The sequence below is a fragment of the Geotrypetes seraphini genome, chromosome 15 (assembly GCF_902459505.1).
Source record: "Geotrypetes seraphini chromosome 15, aGeoSer1.1, whole genome shotgun sequence".
Classification (NCBI taxonomy): domain Eukaryota; kingdom Metazoa; phylum Chordata; class Amphibia; order Gymnophiona; family Dermophiidae; genus Geotrypetes; species Geotrypetes seraphini.
This window is the reverse complement of record NC_047098.1, coordinates 4,479,350-4,506,158: the sequence shown is the minus strand read 5'-3', so window position 1 is coordinate 4,506,158 and position 26,809 is coordinate 4,479,350. Positions and strand designations below refer to the sequence as shown.

Below are 26,809 nucleotides of genomic sequence, written 5' to 3'. Positions count from 1 at the left end.
ACTCCGCCCAGCCCCGCCCTCCCTCCTGATTCCGCCCCTCTGCCGCTTCGACTAGCAGCCTCGGGCCTCGTCCGACTCCGCCCATTCCCCCTCCTCCCTTCCCCAGAGGCCCTTGTCTCCTCGGTGACTCCGCCCAGCCCCGCCCCTCCCTCCGGACTCCGCCCAATCCCCCGCCCACGTGTCTCCTGCTCCCGGCCTGCTCCTGCCTCTCGCTCCCCGACGATGCTGCCGCTGCTGCTCCAGGTCCTGCTCGTGGGCTGCCGGACTCGGGCCCTGGCTCAGCCGGAGGACGCCGAGCCGGGGCTGGAGCCCTACGATCTGCTCTTCGACAAGGGGGTGGAGGCGTATTCCCGCGGGGACTGGCCCTCGGTGATCCTGCACATGGAGCGGGCGCTGCGGGGCCGGGAGGCGCTGCGGAAAGTGCGGGCGCGGTGTGCCCGGGAGTGCGACGGCCGGGACCCGTCTTTCGGGGCGCTGCCCGGGGGTCCCGGCTCTGGCTCTGCAGCCGCAGCCCTCTATGACCTCTTCTTCTTCCGCCACGTCCTTAGCCGTGCCCGGTGCCTGAGCTCCTGCCACCGCCGGCGGCTCCGGGGGACCCCCCTCACCGTCTATATGACTAGCGAGGAGCTGGAGCTCGAGTTCCGCAAGAGGAGCCCCTACAACTACCTGCAGGTGGCGTACTTCAAGGTGAGGAGACCCGATCGAGAGGGGGGGGGTCTTCGGTGACTTTCCAGGGGACCCCGATCGATAGGGGGGTCTTCGGTGACTTTCCCCAGGGGGACCCCGATCGAGAGGGGGGGGCATCGGCGACTGCCCAGGTGGATCGGGAGGGAGGGGGGAGCAGTGACTGCCCTGGGACCCTTTCCAGGGTGGGGGGGGTCCCTGTATAATTTCCAGCCTTCTCCTGTAGTTAACTTAGGACTCGTGCAACGTCTCAGCAATGGAGTGCTGAGCATTTCAATTTGGGGGGGGGGGTTCTTGCCCTTAAATATTGAAATGCACGTGACTTGCTGGCCTAGTTTCTTGCCGCATCTTTATTTTCTGCAGACCTAAATGCGGGAGAAGCGCTCTATAGCCGAGGGAGGGTCAGAGAGAGAGAGAGACTGCAGGCTGCCTTGCCACGTAGTTGCTTTGGGGGCTGCGCTGAGATCCAGAGAGACAGCCAGGAGGCTCCTTGCACAGAGCAGGGACTCGATCCAGTCCACAAAGCAAAACAAGGATTTCAAGTTTTCCTAAAAAGTGTCAAAGGAAGGAAATGACAATTTTGCAGGAGGTAAAACTCTTTATAGTTATAAATCTAAGTCTTAATAATAATATTGTCATTTATAGCTGAAGAGACAGATTTACTTTGATGATTATAATAAACTTACCCAGGGCCTCAAAAGAGAGGAATGCACAAATTTAAATTAGTATTTCTTTAATAAGACATTAACTATTTTTTTCCTGAGGCCCTCCAAGTACCTACAAATCCAAAATGTGGCCCTGCAAAGGCTTTGAGTTGGAGCCAGCCCACTGCTCTAGACGAAAGGGGTTGCTGGGAATTAAGTAATGGGGCAAAGATCCCATATAAACTTTGGAATACGACACTGGCACATTTAAAATTGAACCCTCCAGTATACCGGAAGCCAATGCAGTGCCCTCGGTAATAGAGAAGGAATTTTCTCCTCTGTGTGTTTCCATGTGAATTTTCTTTCCATGCTGCCTATTGTGCTTTATCATTTGTACACTGTGGATAATTATCATATTTCTGTTGATATGTTGTATTGTTCTTTTTAATGTTTATGCTTCTTATAAACACATTTTTATATATTTTTATTGTTTACCTGAAAACTTAAAGCTGCCTTTATACAGATGAGCCTTCAAGAGAAACAAAGAAAAATGCTGTCATGAAATTAAAGCATATTAGTCCACAATTAAAAGGGAGACAAGTATGTCTTACAACGGGGGAAGCTGAAATCCGAAGAAACAATGGGGGAATATCGGCCAAAAATGGTCAGGTTACATAGAAATATAACAGCCAGCAGATTCGATGAAACACGAGTCAGCGACTAAAATGGTTAAGGGGCTGGAGGAGTTGCCGTACAGTGAAAGATTAGAGAAACTGGGCCTTTTCTCCCTCGAGCAGAGGAGATTGAGAGGGGACATGATCGAAACATTCAAAATACTGAAGGGAATAGACTTAGTAGATAAGGACAGGTTGTTCACCCTCTCCAAGGAAGAGAGAACGAGAGGGCACTCTCTAAAATTGAAAGGGGATAGATTCTGTACAAACGTAAGGAAGTTTTTCTTCACCCAGAGAGTGGTGGAAAACAGGAACGCTCTTCCGGAGGCTGTTGTAGGGGGAAACACCCTCCAGGGATTCAAGTCAAAGTAAATAAAGACAGGTTGTTCAACCTCTCCAAGGTAGGGAGAACAAGAGGGCACTCTCTAAAGTTAAAAGGGGACAGATTTCATACAAACGTAAGGAAGTTCTTCACCCAGAGAGTAGTGGAAAACTGGAACACTCTTCTGGAGGCTGTTACATAAGAACATAAGAATTGCCGCTGCTGGGTCAGTCCAGTGGTCCGTCGTGCCCAGCAGTCCGCTCACGCGATGGCCCTTAGGTCAAAGACCAGTGCCCTAATTGAGTCTAGCCTTACCTGTGTACGTTCTGGTTCAGCAGGAACTTGTCTAACTTTGTCTTGAATCCCTGGAGGGTGTTTTCCCCTATAACAGCCTCCGGAAGAGCGTTCCAGCTTTCTACCACTCTCTGTTATAGGGGAAAACACCCTCCATGAATTCAAGACAAAGTTGGACAAGTTCCTGCTGAACCGGAATGTCCGCAGGTAGGGCTAGTCTCAGTTAGGGCTCAGGTCCTTGACCTGGGGGCCGCCGCGTGAGCGGACTGCTGGGCACGACGGACCACTGGACTGACCCAGCAGCAGCAATTGTGATGTTTTGATCTTGACGGAGCTTTCTGCTGCTCGTCTCTCAATTTAACTGCTGCAGGTTAAGACAGGGGTGGTTTTCATTTCTTGGCCTTTCCTTCCTTCAGATCCACAAGGTGAGTAAGGCGGTCGCTGCTGCTCAGACGTTCTTCATGGCCAACCCAGACCACATGGAAATGAAACAGAACCTCGAGTATTACATGATGATGGCTGGAGTCAAGGAGTCGGACTTCAAGGACCTGGAGGCCAAGCCCCACATGGTGAGCCATAGATTAACATTCTTTGCTATCGCTTGCCATTTTAGATTTTCAATCCTTGAATGGTGCATTCCAATGCACGGAAGGAGAGTGGCTTTTGGCGCTCGCACAATGCAGGAAATGTTTCTGCTAAGTAGAAGGGTGGTTGTCTGTCTAGAAGCAACCTCTCCCTCTCCTCAACAGCTTTTTTGCTTCCGTCTCTGGTGTTTAGTGCCCCCTGCCCCTGACTGTGGTTAAAATAAAAATCCCTGGTGTCTAGCGCATTCCCACCCCCTTCGGTCCCTTTAAAATGTACCCTGCTGGTGTGTATCCCTACCCCCCTTTGATCCCTTCTGTCTCTGGCACCTTCGTATTGGAAAACAGCGACTGAGCTTGCTTGTGCATCGTGGAAGGCACCGTACGGAGTCAGGTAACGCCACTTTCCAAAAATGGGAAGGCGCAAGTGAACATCATTACGCTAATGGGTAAGAGGTCGGGGCTCCAGAGGGAAGGGGGTGCATTAAACACAAGAGAAATGTTTTTTTTAAGTAAGTCGAGGAGGTCAGGTGCCGGCGTTGTGGGGGGTTTGGGGGGTTGTAACCCTCCACATTTTACTGTAAACTTAACTTTTTCCCTAAAAACAGGGAAAAAGTAGTGAAGTTTTCAGTAAAATGTGGGGGGTTACAACGCCCCCACAACACGGCGCGATCTCTATTAAGTAAAGGGGGGTTCCCCCCATGCCCCCCCCCCCCCCGTCGGAGCCGTAAAAATAGTAATTTTGTGCTGCGCTCAATTGTCTGCGCACGCCTTTGTCCCAGCGCGCTTTTGACCTGACACCATCAATCACTGCCCATGTGCTAACTGGAAGGGTGGTATTTGGATTATTGTATACCAGCGGCTTTATTTTTATTTATTTTTTTCTTAATGCACTATGTGAGCCCTCGGCAGGGAAATACCTAGTGTAGCCGAATGTAACTCACCTTAAACTACTACTGAAAATCCATGGGCTAAATCCAAAATGAATGCTGGTTGTTCACAGCAAGAGTTCGGTTTGGGCGTGAGTTTCTATAATGACGAGGAGCCGGCAGCTGCTGTGGTGCACTTTGAGCGGGCGCTGGAGGAGTATTTCTTGGCGGACGCAGAATGCCGAAGCCTCTGCGAGGGTCCCTATGACTACGATGGTTACAACTACATGGAATACAGCGCCGACCTCTTCCAAAGCATCACAGGTGAGGTTTCCATCACCAAAGGAGTCCAAATTGAATCGTATGAACATAAGAATAGACTAATAGCCTTTTTCCAGCTGGGCCCAATCCAGGTCACAAGTACCTGGCAGAAACCCAGATAGTAGCAAGATTCCAGAACCCCAGGTGGTAGCTGTGCAATACACGAGTTATTCACATAGAAACATGACGGCAGATAAAGGCCAAATGGCCCATCCAGTCTGCCCATCCTCAGTAACCATTATTTCTTCCTCTCTCTAAGAGATCCCACATGCCTATCCCAGGCTTTCTTGAACTCAGACACAGTCTCTGTCTTCACCACCTCTTCTGGGAGACTGTTCCATGCATCTACCACCCTTTCCGTAAAAAAGTATTTCCTTAGATTTGGAGCCTATCACCTCTTAACTTCATCCTGTGCCCTCTCATTCCAGAGCTTCCTTTCAAATGAAAGAGACTCACCTCATGTGCATTTATATTACGTAGATATTTAAATATCTCTATCAAATATCCCCTCTCCCGCCTTTCCTCCAAAGTAGACAGATTGAGATCTTTAAGACTTTCTCCATACGCCTTATCACGAAGACCACACACCATTTTAGTAGCCTTTCTCTGGACCGATTCCATCTTTTTATATTTTTTTGAAGGTGGGGCCTCCAGAATTGTACACAATATTCTAAACGAGGTCTCACCAAAGTCTTATATAGGGGCATCAATACCTCCTTTTCCCTACTGGCCATACCTCTCCCTACGCAACTTAGCATCCTTCTAGCTTTCGCTGTTAGTTTTTAAACCTGTTTGGCCACCTTAAGATCATCACATACAGTCACACCCAAGTCCTGTTCTTCCGTCGTGCACATAAGTTCATCACCCCCTAAACTGTACCGTTCCCTCGGGTTTTTGCAGCCCAAATGCATGACCTTGCATTTCTTAGCATTCAATTTTAGCTGCCAAATTTCAGACCATTCTTCAAGCGTTGCCAGGTCTTTCTTCATGTTATTCACACCATCCTGGGTGTTTACTTTATTGCGTTTGTCTTGTGTGGTCCAGCTCCTGGTGCTTCAGCTGTGAACACAGAATAGAAATATTTGTTAAGCAATTCAGCCTTATCTTTATCAGCTTCTACATACATTTCTCCCCTTCACCTCTGAGTCTCACAATGCCACTTTTGCACTTCTTCCTGTCACTAGTATATCTAAAAAAAAATGTCTTGTCTATGTCGGCTATTTTTTTTTTCTTCCATTTGTATCTTTGCTTTCCTGACAACTCGACCAGCCTCTCTTAACTTTTCCTGATACTTTAGCCTGTCTTCCTCATTCTGCGACCTTTTTGTACTTTATGAAAGCTAACTTTTTTTTTTACCTGCTCAGCTACTATTTTTGAGAATCAAAGCAGATTCTTTTCCTCTTACTTTTGTTTACTTTCCTTAAATATGGTTTGTTGCCCTTTTAAGTTTTGCCCAGTGCTTTCCTACTACTTTCTGATTCCCCCATCTGATCAAAGTTAGTTGGTTTTTTAAAATCTAGAACCCTCTCTTTACCTGTCTTAATATTAAACCATACCATGCAGTGAACACTGGATGCCACATGATCACCCACTTTACCAAAAAGTAGCAACATTGCAAGCTTCGACCCCAGGGGATAAGTTTTGGCTTTTACCTTGTCTGTCTTAATAGCAGATTAAGGACTTTTCCTCTGGGATCTTAAGCCAACCTTTTTAAACCCAGCTATGCTAATTACTTTCACAACATCCTCCTAGAGATTATTGTTTTTTTACAGAGGAGCCTAGACTTGAGAATTGGCTTTCGTTTCTTAAGACTTACTGTCCCGTCTCCTCTTCTTCAGATCACTACATTCAGATCCTGAACTGTCGACAGAACTGCGTTCATGAGCTCGCACTGCAGTCAGGACAAGAAAAGCCAATTGAAGATTTCCTTCCTTCGCACTTCAACTACCTACAATTTGCTTATTACAATGGTAATCTTCTTTGTGGCTGTAAAAGAAGGCGCAATCCGATGGCGTAGTGAGGGTGACAGGTGCCCGGGACGGTGGAACCCCCATTTTTAACCCTCCCCCAACCTCCACACGCTCCTTCCCCGCCCCCATCTGCCGCTCTCGCACCGCTTCCCTTCTCCCGTACCTCTGTAACGATCCTAGCGCGAGCAGCAATGCCCAACCTGCCACCGCGTCAGCGTTGGCTCTTCCTCTGACGTCGGAGCAAAAGCCTGTGCTGACACCACAGCAGGTTGGGGGTTGCCGCTCGCGCCAGGAACGTTACAGAGATACGGGAGAAGGAAAGCGTCGTGCGTGTGCGGCAGTGGGGGGGGGAGCTGGGAAGGAGCAGAGAGTAGAGAGCAGAACGGGTACCTGCTCCCTTCCCAAGATGGCATCTGGGGTGGACCGCCCCCTCCCCCCTTACCACTCCACTGGCACAATCTAGAGTTGAGGTGATGTGAAACATGAGTGACTTCCTAAGGGCTGAGCTTGGTTTTCTGTAACTTTGAAGAGCGTTATAAAATTTCTTAATGGCAAAATTAATGTTTTGTTTTACTGACTCCGAGACATCTTATTTGTTTCTCCCATCTTTTAGAAACAAACATGTAAGTGGTAATACTGTTTGTAAGATATCAAAATCAGAAAGAGACGGTCAGCTGGTGAGGAGATGGCCTAAAATACAGAGGAAGGTCATTCTCACGTTTCTTTGCTCTCTTTTTGGGCAGATGGAAATTCTACCAAAGCCATCGAATGTGCCAAGACATTTCTCCTCTTCTTCCCCGACGACGAGGTCATGAATCAGAATCTGGCCTACTATACGGCCGTCCTGGGTGAAGACCAAGCCAAGTTGATCTCCCCCCGGGAGGTGAGTGTTCATCCCGGACAGAGAGACAGCTCCATTCCCTCAAGTCCGCGCTTCCAGCTCCCCAAGTAGCAGGCCAGGTTCCTGCCACCACCAGCTGGTCCGACCATTATGAGGAACCCGCCCCAGTCCTAGCTCCTCCCCCAAAGGAAATGGACCAGGCAGAAATAACCTGCATACGGACTGATACGACCTCTTGGAGAATAATTGCTGGAGTCCAACCTATCCTTAGTACCTAAGTGTACTGTGAGCTTAACTAATCTATCCCAGAGAGGTGTATAGTCCAGGCCTGCTATTCAGTGCTGTTAATTTAAGGCAGGCTTAATCCTCATGTTCACAATGGTTAACCCTTTCAGGACCAAGGGACATATTTGTCCCATAACTTTAAAATCCTATAAATTTTGATTGGGATAGTCTACAGTTCTAAATTTGATATGTACGGATTCCATATGATACTGCCTTTATGTAAACAAACTGGTTCCGACATTCATTCATTAGCGTCGTTGCCAGATTGATGAGAAGATTCACTTGCCACACTGTCCATAAGCCAGAAGTGTGATTTTTTTTTTTAAAAAAAATGATATTTCACAAAAAAAAATCAATTTTTTGGCATCTGCAAGCCCTTTTTACCATAAAAATGTCGTCAAAACCACAAAAATTGGCCTACGATCCTTATGGTCCTGAAAGGGTTAAGGGTGGCGGAAACACTAACCAACTCAAAAGGAATTAATGTGCTTAGGCTTATAAATGGATAAGCTATTTCCCATATATATAGAAACAAAAGTGATTATAAGCTACAGGGAGTCCTCAGAAAACAAGGCAAAAGGGGAAAAAGTTTGGGAATTATGTTGTGAAAACAAGACCTGCACGAATGGCAACGTGTGGATAAAATTGCAGTTATACTCCCGACGTAACCCAGTGTGAAAGAGTTGATGCGGCAAGAGAAGGACGCCTTGGCAAGCACGCGGTTAAGTTGGATGTGATACTTTCAGTGGACAGGGTGTGGCTATATTTCCCTGCAATACTCCTACAGCAGGGGTCTCAAAGTCCCTCCTTGAGGGCCGCAATCCAGTCGGGTTTTCAGGATTTCCCCAATGAATATGCATGAGATCTATGTGCACGCACTGCTTTCAATGCATATTCACTGGGGAAATCCTGAAAACCCGACTGGATTGCAGCCCTCAAGGAAGGACTTTGGGGACCCCTGCCCTAAAGCCTTCTGCTTTGTCCTAGGAGAGGGGTAGGGAACTCCGGTCCTCGACAGCCGTTTTCCAGCCGGGATTTCAGGATTTCCCCAATGAATATGCATGAGATCTATGTGCACGCACTGCTTTCAGTGCATATTCATTGGGGAAATCCTGAAAACCCGACTGGATTGCAGCCCTCAAGGAGGGACTTTGAGATCCCTGTCCTACAGCCTTCTTGGGGGAGTTACAAGTAAAATGATATCCATCGGGTCTGAATAATGGTTTAAGCCTTTCGATTGAAGACGAGGTTTAGTATTTTGAAATACATGAAACTGCGAGTGATTGTGAACTTTAAATATAAGGGGAAAATGGAGTTCAGACCTATGAAGCTGACCTCTCCACTTTCTCCCCTTTTTCCTTGTTTTCTCATGTCTCCCTGTAGGTTATAATCACTTTTTTTTTGTGTGTGTAGATAGATATACAGTCAAACCTTGATTTGTGAGCGTAATTCGTTCCAGAAGCATGCTTGTGATCCAAAGCACTCGTATGGCAAAACAAATTTCCCCCATAAAAAATAATGGAAGCTCAGACGATTGGTTCCACAACCCCAAAACTTTAATTCAAAATGCTATACAGTACTTGTATTGCAAGACCTCGCTCGTTTAGAACTGTCACTACACTCCTGCAGCGTCAGAGAGAGAAGAACCAATGGCTCAGTTGTGATGATGTGACGCGTGGATACTGTATGTACTCATATTGCAAGACTTTGCTCGTTTAGAACAGTCACTTCATTCTTGCAGCATCAGAGAGAGAGAAACCATCGGCTCACTTGTGATGTTAAGTATACTGTATGTACTTGTATTGCAAGACCTCGCTTGTATATCAAGTTAAAATTTAATCAAATATTTTGCTTGTCTTGCAAAACACTTGCAAACCAAGGTTTTACTGTGTATATATGTATATAGATAGATACACACACACACAATATAATCTCGTTATAACGGACTTCAAGGGACCTGGAAAAACAGTCCATTATACCCAGAGTTGCATTTTTTTTAAAAACTTTATTTAGGTCAATTTGAAAGAACGTTTAATCAATGAACAACAGTCACTGCACAAACATATGAGCAACATCAAGAACAAAAGTCAGCAAAACATTGATATGGCACGAAACGATTGCAAAACCAGAACACTAGAAGATGTTCTAAAGCATTATGTCATACTGTACTGGAAAGACTAATACTCTGTCATTTTCTTCTGGGCTGCATTTTGATACTATATCACCGGCACGCCACGCCTTGTAGGCGGAGCCTGCATGTCCGTTATAGCCAAACAAATTTTTAAAAATAAAATAAATGATTTCAGCTTGAGAAATAACCCAGGCTGTTCTCTAGCTAATGAGCGTTAATGAGGATTATCAGGTTAACAGGACCGTAAGCAGAATGGCCGTTGATTATCCAGCCTCCTCCTGCGTCTTTTCAGTTATACATCCTGTGACGGCAATTGAGATACAATTAAGACCTGAAAAGGAAATGTATTGACGAGAGACTAATGCCTTATGTCCTTCTCCTCCTGTCTCAGAATATCCAAAGTTACGTCAAGCGCAGCCTGCGGGAGAAGAAGCTGCTCTTTTTCGCTTACGACGTCTTTGGAATTCCTTTTGTTGATCCTGTGAGTGATGGGACCTCTGAGAATTGGGGCCAGATTTAAGGTTTGGGTAACGTGTAGAATCATTTTTTCACCTGCATTATGAGCTCATAGAGCTTTACGGTTATAGAAACATGATGGCAGATAAAGGCCAAATGGCCCATCCGCAGCATCCACTATCTCCTCCTCTCCCTATTGGCTAAGGCTCTTAACTTTTGCATCTCCTCTTCCTATAGGCTAAGGCTCTTTACACCTGCATTGTGAGGTCATAGAGCTTTATGGTTAGAGAAATTTGATGGCAGATAAAGGGCAAATGGCCCATCCAGTCTGCCCATCCGCAGTAACCATTATCTCTTTCTCTCTCCGAGTACTTTGAAAATTGGCCTAAAGGCAATGAGTGCTGACATAGTTTGAAAATTTTCCTGTAAAGGGAGAAGTTATGAGTGGATAGGGTTGCCAGATTTTACTATACTAAAATCCGAACCCCCCTCTAGACTCGCCCCTAGGCCCGCCGAGTTCCACCCATCCCTGCCCCAGTCTCGCCCCCAATCCCGCCCTAGTCCCCTCCCCTCCTGCTGCCTGCTCTCATCGGACAGAAGGAAATTCCTCCTGCCCGACGCGGTTTAGAGGAGGCTTTTTAAAACCCGGACAAAGTGCTGGGTTTTGAAAAGCCATCCTGACACCCGGACATGTCCTCAAAAGGAGTACATGTCTGGGGAAATTCGGATATCTGGTAAGCTATATCCAGTTATCTGAGATGTTAGGTGGCTGGATTCCCTGGCGTGACAGCTACACCCCTTAATTTGGTTAAAGTGCAGGTGGACTTTCACAATATCTAGTCCCGTTAGCCTGAGTAAAGAAAATTGTTTCAGGGTGTGTTTATAAATTATATAGCAGACACAACTTCATCTGTCTGGTCCACCTGGACCTAGGGCCATTTTCATTCAGAAATTACCCTGGAATTTCAGTTTTGAAAATGAGCCACAGTGGGCAGAAGTGAAGAAGTGCCTGCAGGTGCTAACCGCCGTCCTCTGCATGGGATGTGCGTCTCTGTGCACAGTGAGGTCTCATCGATGGCTGTCTCAGTACTCCCCCCTTGTTTTTTTGGGTTGTAGGACACTTGGACCCCTGTGGAGGTGATGCCTAAGAGACTCCAAGAAAAGCAAAGGTAACTGCAAAACTGCGCCAAACCTTCCTATCATATGCTGTTTTATCAGGGGCACTCGGCATGCGTGAAGACATGGGAGGCTACAGGGCACCGACTCATAGAAGACTGGAGGAATGGCCAAGAACCAAGGACGCTGAGCTCAAATCCCACTGATGCTCTTTGTGACCTTGATTATTTGGATCTCGGTATATATACCCTGGAAAAGAGGCGGGGAAGGAGCGAGATGATAGAGATTTATTTTTCCTTCCAAATCTTTTTTTATTCAGTTTTTAACAGGTACAACTTTACGTGGCATTAACAATAAATAGACAGGAAATTAGATCATATCTGAAAGGAAAGAAAGGCCCAAATTGAATCAAAAATAAAAGCTACGTACAGTGCTACCCCGTGAATTCGCAGTCCCGGTAAATCGCGGTATTTTCCGACCGCGAAGGGGAGGCAGGAGAGGGCAGCCGGAGCTCCGGTAAGTGAAGGAAATCACTCGCTGTATGCTCCGACTGCCTCTTCCTGTACTAAAGTCGGGCCTTACCGATCAGGAGCTGCGTGTCAAAGCCTGACTTTAGTACTGGAAGAAGTGGTCGGAGCTTACTGCGAGTAATTTCCTTCAACTCGCCAGTGCTCCGGCTGCCCTCTCCTGCCTCTTCAGCTGCCTAAAAAACCGTATTCGCAGGAGTACTGTTTTTGTTGTCCAAAGTAGAAAGGAATTCTAGTCCTCATCAAATTTTACCTTATAACTTTTCAGTTAGGATATTAATTTTTGTATCTTGTAAATCATCCAAAACTTATCAAACCATTCTGCGATGGATGGTGGACAAGAACCTCTCCTTGCCCTGGCTATAACAGATCCAGCAGCTGACAATAGACCGTTTATCAGATCTGTATATACCCAATTTTACAAGGATCAAATTAATTGGTGCAATTGCACAGGATTCGGGCTTTTTATAATCGAAAGAAGCTCTGGAGGGATCAAAGGATAAGGGTAAAAGAAATATTTCTGTACAGCGGAGATGAGGACAGTATCGGAATTCAGGAAAGCTTGGAACTAGCACAGAGGGCGGTGGAGACTAGTAGATTTGATGGGTCGTATCTGTTCCCTCTAAGCTGAGCAGGTGTCCTCCAGCTGCATTGCTACCACTAGGGGGTGGAATATTTTCAGTCGCTAAGGACAGGTATGTTCCCTGGAGTCCTGCAGAACTTGCCTGTCCCTCACAATTGAAAAATGTGACAGTAAAACAGCACCCTCTATTGGTGAGACTGTGGGTGGAGGACTCCTGCTCAGCTTAGAGGGAACAGACTTTTTCTCTGTGTTGATGATATTAAATAGAGTCTGTAGAGAATTATGGGGCATTCACTAAATGGTGGACAGTACTGATGAATTGCACCTGAATTAGTAAGTAATCCTGAGCTCAGGTTGGAAAGGCAAGGGATTAAATCCAAAAGCAGTGTTTTACGTTGCAGAAATACCCATGCAGTCACACTTGGCATAAGTGAACTCAGAATATTTCTGCTCCCTGGGCTGCAGGAAATAGGGGGAAAGGGACTGGGACGTGTGTATCACCTTTTTGTGGTTTCGCATTCAAAGCGGTTTGCGTATAGACAAGTACAGTAAAACCTTGGTTTGCGAGCACAATTCGTTCCGGAAGCAAGCCCTCGTATATCAAAGTGAATTTCCCCCTAGGAAGTAATGGAAAGTCAGACGATTCATTCCACGACCCCAAAACTTTAGTACAAAATACTCCGCTGGTGTGTGTGCTTGTGTCACACTTATATTGTTCTCAGTTGCTCAGCGTTGTGCGTACTTGCACGTGGCACGCGTCGACATGCTCATATTGCAGAGCCACGCTCGTTGATCAAGTTAAAAATTTATAAAACGTTTTGCTCGTCTTGCAAAACACTCTCACGCCAAGTTACTCGCAATCCAAGGTTTTACTGTGCTTATTTTGTACCAGGGGCAAAGGAGGCTTAAGTGAGTTGGCCAGGGTCACAAGGAGCAGCACTGGGATTCGATCCCACAACCTCGGGGCGCTGAGGCAGCAGCGCGGCCACTAGGCCACTCCTCGCCCCGAGTGGTCGACGGCAGGAGTCGATGGTTCGAATGGACGATTAAAATGTTCACAGCCAGAAGCGCTCATTTCTCAACTACTTTTAGAGAAAGCTGGAGGGCTATTTTCCGAGCTGATGAATTGACTCTGAAAATTGCTGCTCCTCACTCTGGCCAGAACAATGCACGGGTTTCTCTAGCACATGTTGTTAACTGGATTGGAGGGAGCTGTGCCCATTTCAAAGACTGAAGTTCCAAATTGCTTTAGGCCAAGGCTGCCCAAGTCCGGTCCTCGAGATCTACTGGCAGGCCAGCCGAAAGCCTGAAGTCATAATGCCGTTGTACAGGGCCATGGTGAGACCTCATCTGGAGTACTGTGTGCAATTCTGGAGGCCACATTACAGTAAAGATGTGCGCAGAATTGAATCGGTTCAGCGGACGGCCACCAGGATGATCTCGGGGCTCAAGGGTCTCTCGTACGAAGAGAGATTGAACAAATTGCAGCTCTACACTCTCGATGAACGTAGGGAGAGGGGAGACATGATCGAAACATTTAAGTACCTCACGGGACGTGTCGAAGTGGAAGATGATATTTTCTTTCTCAAGGGACCCTCGGCCACAAGAGGGCACCCGCTCAAACTCAGGGGCGGAAAATTTCATGGCGACACCAGAAAGTATTTCTTCACAGAGAGAGTGGTTGATCATTGGAACAAGCTTCCAGTGCAGGTGATCGAGGCAGACAGCGTGCCAGACTTTAAGAATAAATGGGATACCCATGTGGGATCCCTACGAGGGTCAAGATAAGGAAATTGGGTCATTAGGGCATAGACAGGGGGTGGGTAAGCAGAGTGGGCAGACTTGATGGGCTGTAGCCCTTTTCTGCCGTCATCTTCTATGTTTCTATGTTTTGTGGATATCCACAATGAATATACATGAGAGAGATTTGCCTGCACTGCTTTCTTGGTATGCAAATCTCTCTCATGCATGTTCTTTGTGGATATTCAGAAAACCTGGCCTGCAAGTAGATCTCGAGGACCGGACTTGGGCAGCCCTGCTTTAGGCTGTTTTCGGGTTAAATTTTTGCCACTAAAGCAGACGCTAAAGTCTGTGGCAGTTTTCGAAAGGAAAGTACATGCAAAGACCACATATAAAAAGCCCCCATGTAATTTATAGTAAAGCATTCTGGTTGGAAATGACAGAAGTTGTACACTGAACAGCCAGGCTATCGTCTGTCTAGTGGTTGAAATCCCATGTGATCTCTTGCGTCTGATAGGCTGATCTGTCAGATTTCCTAGTTGTTGCTCTTCAGGACTTTTACTTTTTTGTGAGATTTTTATCCTGCCGTGTCACCACAGAGTGGAGCGTGAGACGGCCGCACGGATCTCGGAGGAAATCGAGAGCCTGATGAAAGAGATTGAAACGCTTGTGGAAGAGAAGAGCAAGGATTCGACAGACATGTCGAAGTTTGTACGGGAAGGTGGGTTTTCAAATATCCCCAGGGTTACAGTGCCTCCCCCCCCCCCCCCCACCCCCACCTCTAAAGTTGCAGCTTGTCTCTGCAGAATCCCCCTGTCCTACAGCCTGACACTGCGTCTGCTGATAATCCTTGCGTACCCGCATTTCCATGAGAATTCCTGGTCCTTTGTTAGCTGAATGTCCATCGAATCTCACGTGCTAACATAGGCTCCCCACTTCTGCCTCCAATCCATGACCATCTTCCTCTCCGAGATCTGCAGCTGTCCCCCTCCTCTAACTGTTCTTTCTCCAGTCCTCACCCAAAGTGCAGTTTAAAAAAAAAATTCTAACAATAAGTGCAACATAATTAATAAAAAGATTTTACTCTTTAACAGCACTTAATATTCTATCAAATTCTATTTCATATCAATTATATATATCAACCTCTCCCCCGTATTATACATCCAACAATTGCCCTCAACCATAAATAGATCAAAGTATCCCCCCAACCCACCCTGGACGTGTATATTCAAAGGGAAAAATAATAATCATTCCTTACAAAATTTTGTTAATGGCTCCCAAACATCCTTAAATTTATTATGATGCACTTGCTGTGTATGGCTATCATTTAAAAAATATGGCACAAAGAGTTCCACCAGAAAGTCCCAGTTTTTCCAGTTCTTCATAATAAGTTATATGGCCACCCCTGTCATAATAAATAGAAGTTTATTATTATTAGAAGATATTTGGCTTTTAGCCCTCATTGACGTGCCAAATAGCACAGTATCGTACGTCAACGCCACTGGATTTTTCAATAAATTATTCACTTGACCCCCAAATGGATTTCCAAAATCTTAAGTTTCAAGGGACAATAGAACAAAGCGCATTTTAATTAATATCAGGACTGTGGAGTTGGAAGCAATTTGGAGGGAGTCGAAGTTGGGTTTTATTTTGTAGAGAAATGTTACAGAGGATACAGATAGTTCGTAAAGGATCACTCCCTTATGCAGATGCCAAAACATCCACGAGGGTGTTTGCTCCGGATTAGCAAAATAAGTGTGACTTACCGTATTTTCACGCAGATAACGCGCACCCGTGTAAAACGCGCACACGGGTATAGCGCGCAGAAACCACGATTTTATGTACAAAAACTTTTGTATACCGCGCTCACGGGTATACCGCGCATGCTGCCCGACTGTCCTTTCGCCCGCCCCGACTCTCCTCTGGCCACCCCGACTCTCCTTTCGCCCTCCCCGACTCTCCGTGCGCTGCCCCGCCTCTCCGATATTGTCGGGGAGATGGGGAGTCGGCCGGGCAAGAGGGCTTGGGCTCCCTCTTGCTCCGATCGTGGATGCGGGTGGGAGCGCGTGCGAGCGGTCGTTCGGGGTGGGGGTGCGAGCGGTCCTGCTGGGGGGGGTGAATCGGGCGGGGTGGGAACTATGTAAAAAAAAATTTGTATAACGCGCGAGGGGTATGCGCAGTAGGTAAAAACGCGTATAACGCGCGCGTTATATGCGTGAAAATACAGTAGTTACTTAGAACTATTGAACGTTTGTCGGAACAAGTTGTGAGATTTGGGTATTTATAGCTATGAAAGATAATATTAATGTAAAGAGAGAAAAAAAAAAAAAATGAAATATGGTTTATTAAAAATAGCCACAAGGGTGATTGAGTCAGTGACGAGAGTGAGCAAGTCGGAGGCTGAGTATCTGTGTGAAAAGAGTTGCCTCTGATGGCTTAACTGTGTTTTCTCTAAGAAAACCTGAAAATTTGTTGGGATCATGCGATAACAGAACAAAATTTCTTATATATCGCAGCTGCCTCACGGTTCTGGGCGGTTAACAAAAATTAAAATACAGATATACACGGTATAAACATAATTAATTACAATATTTACCAAATAGATCAGTCTTCGTAAATTTTCTAGATGTTAAATAAGAAGTAGGGATATAAAGGTATATACTAATTTGTTTATCCCGTAATGCCTGATACGCTAAGAGAGCGGAAGAGCCGCCCAGGCCCCCCCTCAACGGGAGCGCAAGGAGTAGTAAGTGAATGTCCGGTGCGCTTTTGACAGGTCACCAATTTTACAAACGCTACCATTATAAATTACGTACAAAGATGTTCATCGAGGGGCCCCTTTACCCCTTCGTAGGAGAAAACAGAGTCCCTGATTCTCATGAAACCCCTGCATCCCAAGCCTGTAGTTTGGATTGTTTCTCTCGCACACAGTCCTCTTTCCCGTGGTGTAAAATATCCCTCTTTTAACCACCCCCCCTCCCCATTTAGATACTGTCCGAGCACTTGTTAACATGTCTTTTCTGCGATATGAGAACCAGATTTCACTGTAACTTCTGCATAGGGTTTGTTGGGTTGGGAATAAACCCAGGAATTACCCCTCTCCTCTTCTCCAGGGGGTTCGCTGCTGTACGATGGGATGACCGTCGCCATGAATTCCAAATCGCTTAACGGCTCCCAGCGAGTGGTGGTGGACGGCTTCCTGTCTGCGGATGAATGTCATCAGCTCCAAATACTGGCCACTGTGAGTACCTGAGAAGAGTCGTTTGCCCTGTCCCCAGCACAAACACCTCGGACGCAGGCTTTTCCCTGTGCCCACTGCCTTTACCTTGTACCTGTTGGCACTGTACTGGCCTCAGCCCCTCTGAGACGCCTTTACCACCCTTCTTACTTTTCCTGTATTAAATACAATGGTAGCCCAGTTTGAAGGAAGATCTGTCAGGTTTAACCATCGTTCCTTGTCTTCTGCAGCTTTGCGGTGGTATTGTCCTGCCAAGATTTGTCTCCTCAAACAGAGTAGACTTCATGGCCCAAGATAGCGCGTTGCAGAATAGGGGCGTGCAGACAGGGCATTCCTTAGCATCCCTCCAGTCCAGTCCAGAAGAGACTGATAGGTTATGCCCTCCTACCAGCAGATAGAGACTGAGCATCCCTGATTCCTGAGTGAACCAGTGATTGAATTGTGCAGCCCCTCAGGGAATCAGTATTTCTCAGTCTCCCTCAGGTGGTGGATGTGGTGAGCCTGTGCAGTCTTGGTTGGGTGAGGGCGCTAGGTTTTATTTCTTTCAGGATTAAAAAAGAAAATATATTTTATAGGCTAATTTCAGGCTGCTTGCTTGCTGGAGGGGCTGAGACCCAAGGAGTTCTCTGTTGCCCTTGGGGTGCCACACTTGGGTGGCCAAGTTCAACCCCCCACCCCTATCCTCCTCCATTCCCTCTGGTGACTGGGGCTTAGATGCACTAAGAGGATGGGTAAGACCGTGTAGGTCTGCACTGAAGCGATTTTTGGGCCGATTCAGAAAGCGCTGTTGATGCATTGAAAGGTTTGCTTGCAAATGATTCACGCAGATGTTCGCCGTAATCCCTGACTCTCCGATCCGATGGTTCGCTGTAAGAGCGACTCTCACACATGCGCAGAGCCGGCAGGGGAAGCCCGAACAACTGAGAGGCAGGGGAAAGCCTCCTGCCACGCTGGTCGGGACAGGAAACCTTTTTTTTTTTTTTTTTTTTTAATGGACACAGATGCTGTGCGTGTTATACACACACAGTATCTGCCCCATAAAAAAAAAGCCCACCCCTCAACTGATGAACGCTGCACCAGGAATCCCATGCCCTCCCCCCCCCCCCCAGCACGAGGTTGCTGCCCGCGTAGGCATTGGCGCTTTCTGACATCACTTCCGGGACCCGCACCTAGGAAGGGATGTCAAAGGGCGAGCCAACATCGACTTGGGCATGCGTCTCACGCCCGAGATGTTAAAAAGATATGGGAAAAGGGGGGCGGGGGAGGGGCACCCCTGCATATGAAGAAAGCTTGTACAGTGAACCTTCCTAACCTACTCGGCTAAACGCCACGTGATAGGTCAACATGACTGGCATGCGTTGAGACTAGCTATGGGGAGCGAACACGTGAAATTCAACAAGCGACACAATGCAGGGTCCCGCTGCCCATCCCCCGTCTGAAACGAGAGGGGGGAGAAAAGGAAGACCCAGAAAGAACAACTGCAGACAGGCAAACCCTCAAAACGAGAATCCCCCCTAGGAAACGTAACGGCATGCTGGGAGAGTTTAACTCGTATACTCCCCTCAGACACATAAGGACATTAGAATTGCCGCTGTTGGGTCAGACCCCAGTGGTCCATCGTGGCCAGCAGTCTGCTCATGCGGCGGCCCCCAGGTCAAAGACCAGTGCTCTAAATGAGTCCAGCCTCACCTGCGTACGTTCCAGTTTAGCAGGAACTTGTCCAACCTTGTCTTGAATCCCTGGAGGGTGTTTCCCTCTCTTTGAATCCCTGGAGGGTGTTTCCCTCTCTTTGAATCCCTGGAGGGTGTTTTCCCCTACAACAGCCTCCGGAAGAGCGTCCCTGTTTTCCGCCACTCTCTGGGTGAAGAAGAACTTCCTTACGTTTGTACGGAATCTATCCCCTTTTAACTTCAGAGAGTGCCCTCCCTTTCTCTGTACCTTGGAGAGGGTGAACAACTTGTCTTTATCTACTAAGTCTATTCCCTTCGTTATCCTGAAGGTTTCGATCATGTCCCCTCTCAGTCTCTTTTCACAATGTCTTGTCCTAAACAGCAACTAGTATTTTAAAAGAACACTGACCACCACAGGCTCAGTTTTTTCCTTCTAATCTCTACCCAATTTCTCCCTGAACACTGTCAAAATTTGCCTTGTCTGTTCAGGAGAGGGGATGAAATTCCTGAGGGTTCTCGTTACGTATTTGTCTCCTCATACTCTTTTCTGCACAGACTCGATATCCTGTTTGCAGGCTGGGGCACATCACTTCTGTCTCATTTCTGCCTTGTCTGTTGCAGGCTTCGGCCAAGGTCGGGGATGGATACGGTGGTAAAACCTCTCCTCACACGCCCCACGAAAACTTCACTGGTGTAACTGTGTACAGAGCGCTGAAGGTGAGTTTGCGTCTAGACGGGGGTGGGGGCTGGGAAAGTTGCATTTGCTTGAGAGGGGGGGAGGATTCCATAGGCAGAAGCTGGGGAGGGCTTCGGAGGTTCTGAGCAAAGGAATTGATGGGGTGAGGGAAATGCTGAAAGAGCTGGATGAGCAATTGGGGGAAGGATGTGCAAACACCAATGGGATCCAGAAAGATTAGGAGTGCGTCATGCACAAGAGCAGTTGAATCTCAGGTACCTCGGAGCATGTACTCAAGAGTTTGTATATTGATTATATGAGACAGAGGGATGCTGCACACCCTGATATTATTTCTACTCATGGAAGGTGAAAATGACCACAGAACATGTCAGAAGAAAACCATGGGAGTGGCCTAAGGGATCTGATCAATCGGAATGTTAGGTCACTTCCAGTGCATCCCAGAATGCACTGCAAGAGGGTCCTTAAGCACCTGAGCCAATCAGGGCCTTTCGACCCACCCCAGTGCATTCCACAATGCACCAGGAAGGGGAAGGCCTACCATTGGATGTCTCAGGAGTGGGGGTTCTGGCAGGAGGGACTTGGCATCCCTCCTGCCATGGGATGTCTTGGGGTAGTGATGGCAGGAGGAATTGGGCACTTCTGCCACTGACATTCAGGGGCGGGGGGTAGCTTAGGGGGTTTTGGCAGGAGAGACTGGGCATCTCTCCTGCCGGTAGTCTCTGTGGGGGGTGGAGGACGGGTTCCCTGCTGCTAAACTGATCGCGGCAGGGAGATTCCCTTGCCGTGATCAGCTCAGCGGCAACCCAATTCTCTAACCAGCGCCTGTGACACGGTCGCCAGTTAGAGAATTGTGGTGTTAGGCAGGCTTAGGCGTCTGTCCACGAGGACAGACACGATTCTATATAGGACGCCCGCGTGTGATTCCCAAAAGCCGCATAGGCGGCTTCTGAGGCCGGGCGGCCTATACAGAATCCGGCCCTTAGTGTCTGCCTGCGAGTCAGATAAAATTAATTAGGCCTATGTGCTTTTCAGCTGGGGCAGGAAAGGAAGGTGCCCATGAGAAGTGCCCTCCTGTACTACAATGCCACAGACAAAGTGAGAAGAGTGGTAGCGTCGTACTTCCGCCTGGACACCCCTCTCCACTTCTCCTACTCCCACCTCGTCTGTCGAACGGCCATCGAAGGTGAGTGGCCGGGGAGCGCAAAACACTGCCGAAATCATCCAAAACGAAAAAAGATTTCAAATATTTAGTCTTCTCATCTGCTAATTAGCACACCCGTGGCAGGGGGGTAATTCTGTAAAGATCACTCACATGTAGGAGGACCTGAGGCGCCTCAAGCCCCACCCAAGGGACGGGGCCTTCCAGATATCCACTTGGTGTGAGCAGTTGACGGGGCGGATTTGTCAGTGTGCCGGTAAGAGAGATGCTCTCGTCTGTTTTTCAGGGAAGCAGGAGGGCCGAAAGGACGAGAGCCATTCCGTTCACGTGGACAACTGCATTTTGAACGCTGAGGCCCTGATGTGTGTGAAGGATTACCCTGCGTACACCTTCCGTGATTATAGGTAACGCTGCTCTCGTGTGGTTTACTTGGACATGAGAACGCCAGGGATGACATCATGATGCCGGACCGTTAGCCGGACCATTGTAGTCATTTAAATTGCACCATCTCTGGAGTCGACGTTAACATGGGTCTCGTGTTCTCTTTCAGTGCCATCCTTTATCTAAATGAGGACTTTGAAGGAGGAAATTTCTATTTTACGGAGCTTGATGCCAAAACAGTGACGGTACGTGACGGTCACCACATTATTATTTTTCCTTATTTGCATCAGTGGCAGCAGATTCTCCTCACCATTTCCCACAGCTTCAGCCACCCCTCCCCTTCTTTATACATATCATTTGATCCTCTCTCTTCACCTACCTTTTCCCATTTCCCATTCTCTGACCGCCCGTGGGGCGGTGAATGGTTTTGTCCCCGCAGTGAGGTATGAAGGATCGCGCGGTCCCCGCAGCACACACCCGCCTGCCCAATCGATCCTAGTGTTTAGCCAGCTCTCTCCCTTCTCCTCACCTTAGTTTGTAGGTTTTCTTTTTCGGCGACCCGCACACTATCAGAGAGCCGGGCACCCGCTGCTGCTCAGTTTCGATCTTCTGCTCTGACGCAACCGGAAACAGGAAGTTGCAGCAGAGCAGAAGATTGAACACTGAGCAGCTGCGCGTGCGCGGCTCTTTGGGAAAGCGTGCATGTCGCCGAAAAACAAAACCTACAAACTAAGGTGAGGAGAAGGGAGAGAGCTGGCTAAACAGTAGGATCCGTTGGGCAGGCGAGTGGTGGCTGCGGGGACCGTGCGATCGCTCGTGTTCCCGGCTCAAATTGGAAGGAGGGAGTGAAAGGGAAAAGGATTCTGGGCCAAGGGGATGAAGACGGAAAGAAAAACCCACCGCGGGAAAGAAAGGGAAGGACAGGCAGGTGAGCCAGATGCTAGAAGCAGGGGGGGGGGGAAGAAAGAGGGAAAAAAGCTAGATGGGGTTGAAAAGAAGAGACACACTGGTATGGAAGAGGAAGATAGGGGAAATCTGGACACAGGAAGGTAACAGAAAGAGGGGAAATTATGTGCATGGGGCATAGGGACAGAGACATAAAGGGGACATGCCATGGGGATGGTATATGGACACGAGGGGGGGGGGCAATGACAGATACATAGGGGAGATATTAGAAATGGAGAAAATAGGAGCACAGAAGCGAGATGGTTTGTGGGGATGGGACAGGGACCGAGCTCGCAGGCTCCAGTGGCTTGCACAAATTACATTGCAACGTGCCATGAAAATAAGAGGGAGGAAGGTAGATAGATAGTCCACGCGAGAGGAGCTGAAGGGTAGTAGAAAGGAACAGATGGTAAAGGAGGGAGGGAAGGGTGGTGGTGGAAAGGAATAGGACAGACATTGAAGGAGGGTGGAGAGGAACAGACCCCGAAGGGAAATGTGGAAGACAGAGTGGGAAGAAGACAGATGCCAGACTATGTGGGAGCGGAGGGAAGAAGATGGGTGCTAGACCAATTGGGGGGGGGGTGAAGGGAGAGGCACAGTAACAGCAAATGGAAGACGCAGAGAGAAGACACACAGTGGATGGAAGGAATTGAATGAGAAGATGTGGAAAGCAGAAACCAGACAACAAAGGTAGAAAAAAAAATTCTATTTATTTATTTATTTTTTGCTTTAGGATAAAGTAGTATATTAGTTGTGTTGATAAAAATTTATAAACAAAGCCCTGCCAGCTGAACATCTCTTTCTCTAGTTCAGCAGCAGGAACTTTGATTTATAAGAAAGGAATAAGCTAAATATTACAGTACTAAGGCTTATATGGATGCAGCGGGGACGGTGACGGGGCGGTGAAAGGGATGACGGTGACGGGGCGGTGAAGGGAACGGCGGTGATGGGGCGGTGCAGAGGGTGACGGGGCGGTGACGGGGACAGATTTTTTCCCCGTGTCATTCTCTAATTTGTACCTTCCTGTGGCATGAACATAGGTATAACAGTGTGATTGCTAAGATTTTCCTCCAATCTTAGCAATCGCACTGTCATAACCTATGTCCATGCCACAGTAAGGAATAAATATAAGTTAAACCAGTAAAGAGAGTATTTTTGGTATTGGATTAACTGACTTGCCCAGGGTCACAAGGAGCAGTGCGGGATTTGAACCCACAACCTCAGGGTGCTGGGGCTGTAGCTCTTAACCACTGCACCACACACTCCCACAATTCCTGTGACTTAACCGTTCTTTGGAAAAGAAAAGATTTTAGTTTGTCATCATTATGATGTTTGTTTTAACTCATGTGGAACCGTTTAATTCTTAAGCGGGATAGAAAAATTTTAGACAAATAAATTTGCCTTTTCTGCTCTCCTCAGCCGTACAGGAGCTCCACTGAGGATATTTTTAGGGTTACCAGATATCCTGCCCGCTGGCGTTTAATCTTCTTGTAACCATTTCTTTGCGCAGGCAGAAGTGAGGCCGCAGTGTGGTCGTGTGGTGGGATTCAGTTCCGGGTCAGAAAACCCTCATGGGGTTAAGGCAGTGACTAAAGGTCGGCGCTGTGCAGTTGCCCTGTGGTTTACACTGGATGCGCGACACAATGAGCGGGTAAGTGTGGCGTGGTCCATCGTGCCCAGCCGTCCGCTCCCGCGGCAGCCCCCAAGTAAAGGACCAGAGCCCTAACCGAGTCTAGCCTTACCTGCGTACGTTCTGGTCCAGCAGGAACCCATCTAACTTTGTCTTTCAGCCACGTCGTTCGCTCTGCACAAAGTGTCTCCCCTCCCTGTGGGCCAGAATACCGAACGGCGTTCACAATTCAACTCTGTACATCATGTTTGTTACTGTCAAATATCTTCTATGTACACATCCCCTCCTTCTCGTAAGGATTAATTTTTATAAAAATTACTCCTATTCTTATTTTATCATTTTATTGTAAACCGGCTAGATACCAGTTGATGGTCGGTATATTAAAAATTAATAAACTTGAAACTACAGCCATTGAGGGATTCAGAAGTACATAGGAAAAGAACTCGCTTGGACGGGAAAATGCGTTCTCGCAGGGATGGGGGAAATATTTGTCCCCGTGCCATCGAGCAATCCACAAGAGCCAGCGGTAGGAGTCAAAAACCTTGTTTATTCTAATCCAGGACGTACAGTAACATGGACCCGACACAGTATTGTGTTTCGGCGAACATAAGCTGGGTCCCTGTTACTGTACGTAACAGGATTAAAATAAACAAGGTTTTTGGCTCCTACCGCTGGCTCTTGTGGCTTGCTCATTGTCCGTTCCCACTGCTTTCTTTACTGTACATCCAGGACAGCTTCCTGGATGCGCGCACGGTTTGACTGGAGAATGTACGATATGTGGACATTCAATGACTCAATAAATGTATATTTTTAAGTGAGCATCAGCTGCTGTTTTCATCCTGTTTTCCTGCAGGAGCGGGTCCAGGCTGATGACCTGGTGAAAATGCTGTTCGAGACAGAATTAACAGACTTGTCCCAGGAGAAGGAAACGCAAAAGACCGAAATGCTCTCCGGCATAGATGGAGAAAGTGAAGGACCGCCAACAACAGAGGCCACCCCCGCAGCCCAGGAGATGGATCTCGCAGCTCCGACAACTGCGCCACAAGATCCGTCTGCAACGGACAATCCCAAGGCTTCCCAGGAGCCCCTGCCCCAGCCCCCACCCTCCGTCGCTGCCCTGGAGTCATCGGGAAAGAAGACGGAGTTATGACCGTCACTGGGCTTGTGCAAGAGCCCCGACCCAGCTCTGCGCTGCAGGAGAGGGGACGTAGGCAGAGTCCATGGTAAAGGGGTGCTCGGATTTTACTGAAAAATAATAGTGAGACCATTTTAAATCAAGACAAAACTAAACCACGTTTTCACTGTTCACTACAGGTGTGATCTACACACTGAGAAAAAAAACAACAAAACTTTAGCTTCCCAGGAGCGCCGGACTGTTTCCAAGAAGAGCTGGTTATGAAAGCACGTGGAAACGGATACCGTGACTTATGGAGCCTCCCTCTAAGCTGACAGACTCCAGAGAAGTTTTGGGGGTATTGCTGCAGTACTGGGGCAGCTGCTTGTTCCGCAAGCACTGCTTGGCTTCTTTCAGGCAATGCGAGGTTGGCAGTAGCTGCTGGTGCTTGCCCAGGCTGATTTGATACGGAGCAGATCACACGTCAACGTGCGGCACAAGCGATCGGCTCCTTCCTGCAGACCACCTTTCTTACTGCTGTCTTTTACGGGCTTATTTGATGCCGCCATTTCATCCCTCCACCTCCGGGAAGTGTCCTTGTGGCAGCTCTCCGTTAACTCATTGCTAACAAGGATTCAGGTGTAGCATTAAGTGCCAAATGGGAGATTTCAGCTCTTCATACGAGGAGGGTTATTTCACCAGGTGTTCAGGGGCTGCTCTTGTTTTTTTTTGGCTCGGTGCCTGTGACGGTGGCTAAAATCAACATGGCTGGAACGTGGATCAGAACGAACGCAGCATCTCGGAGGTTGTCAGACAGTGGTCACTTGCCACGGTGGACCTTTCAGCCAGCGTTTACCTCCCGATTCTGTAAATGGTGCCTGCAGTTGGGCGTGGAAATGCGCGTGCTGGTCGCAGAATAAGGTCGGTTACGCACATAATTAGCTAATTGGAGACAAGGCCCAATTGGCGGTAATTATCATTTGCATGTGTAATTGACTGGCGCCTCTCTTCTGCAAGCCCAGCACCTAACTCCACTTGTGTACAGCTCATAGAACGGCGTAACTGAGGGAGGCGCATGGGCAGCGGTGTCTCCCGCCGCTTCTCCTTCCCGTACCCCTTTAACTTGCCCAGCACCAGCAGCATCGCCAACATGCTGCCCACGTTGGCTCTCCCTCTGACGTCACTTTCTTGGTGCGGGACCAGGAAGTGATGTCGGGGAGAGCTGGAGCAAGCTAGAGGTACGGTGGAGAGGAAGTGAAAGTGCGCGTTCAGCCGGGGGTAGGGAGGAGTAGGAAGGAGCCCGGGGCGGAACCCCCCCCCCCACCCCTTACTATGCCAAGCCTTAGAGGCGGAGTTATAGAAAACTTCCATTTCTGTGCCAGCTGACAGTCCTTGGGCATGAGAGATTAGGCCAGCGTTTGGCACGCTTAGATGATTTACGCTAGTGTTCTGTAATGACAGTTCCACGCAGAGCTTAGCACGCATCGGCGCCATTTACTGAATGCTCCCCTTGGTGTCCGTCCCGTACTCCCAGTACCTCTTCCGCTGGGTTATTTAAGTGCCTTATATGTAGAATTTTGCTAAATAAAGGTTTCTTTTCTACTTTCCTGCCTTGAGTGTGATAAACAAGTGTCCTGCTAAGTGTTCAGTTGCAGCATAAGGGTACAAACCCCGGTTCTGGCTCCGTAAGTTCAGCTCTCAGCAGGACGCTGTCCTTTCTCTTATGCCCCGGAAAAGCGTACCCACTACGCCATGTCTATAGCAGGTGTAAATGCAGAGTCATCGTGCATAACTTACGTATATATAAGTTACATAATTCTGTAAATGTGGGGCCCACACATGCCCCACCCACACTATGCCCCTCCCCCTTGTGTTTATGCGCAAAGTGAGTTGCGCACCTAATAATAATAACTTTATATACCGCAATACCTTAGCAG

At 47.9% G+C, this 26,809-nt stretch overlaps 1 protein-coding gene across 3 annotated transcripts; it reads left to right on the top strand.

The window, feature by feature from the left end:
* Positions 1–141: 141 nt before the first annotated feature.
* P3H1 (prolyl 3-hydroxylase 1) lies at positions 142–26,479 on the top strand. Of its 3 annotated transcripts, XR_004537122.1 has the most exons (16): positions 142–687; positions 3,035–3,187; positions 4,203–4,392; positions 6,228–6,359; positions 7,103–7,242; positions 10,008–10,097; positions 11,189–11,241; positions 14,638–14,759; positions 17,152–17,279; positions 19,568–19,663; positions 20,676–20,826; positions 21,089–21,206; positions 21,353–21,428; positions 23,639–23,779; positions 24,612–24,981; positions 25,073–26,479. XR_004537122.1 is itself a non-coding variant. In XM_033922285.1 (15 exons), the coding sequence occupies exons 1-15, from the start codon at positions 223–225 to the stop codon at positions 24,906–24,908; spliced, it is 2,352 nt and encodes a 783-aa protein (XP_033778176.1). In that variant the 5' UTR covers positions 142–222; the 3' UTR covers positions 24,909–26,479. The 3 variants fall into 3 exon arrangements, 2 of the variants coding, with proteins under 2 accessions (XP_033778176.1, XP_033778177.1); XM_033922285.1 differs by having other exon boundaries at positions 24,612–26,479; XM_033922286.1 differs by lacking the exon at positions 142–687 and adding an exon at positions 1,149–1,273 and having other exon boundaries at positions 24,612–26,479.
* The last annotated feature ends 330 nt before the right edge of the window (positions 26,480–26,809 follow it).

What these genes read in the sequence shown, in the direction of transcription:
- P3H1 (XM_033922285.1), top strand. Translation starts at nt 223, where the DNA reads ATGCTGCCGCTGCTGCTCCAGGTCCTGCTCGTGGGCTGCCGGACTCGG. An exon ending in TGGAGGCCAAGCCCCACATG is followed by an intron (nt 3,188 to 4,202) that starts GTGAGCCATAGA and finishes GGTTGTTCACAG; the next exon opens with CAAGAGTTCGGTTTGGGCGT. An exon ending in AGCTCCAAATACTGGCCACT is followed by an intron (nt 17,280 to 19,567) that starts GTGAGTACCTGA and finishes TGTCTGTTGCAG; the next exon opens with GCTTCGGCCAAGGTCGGGGA.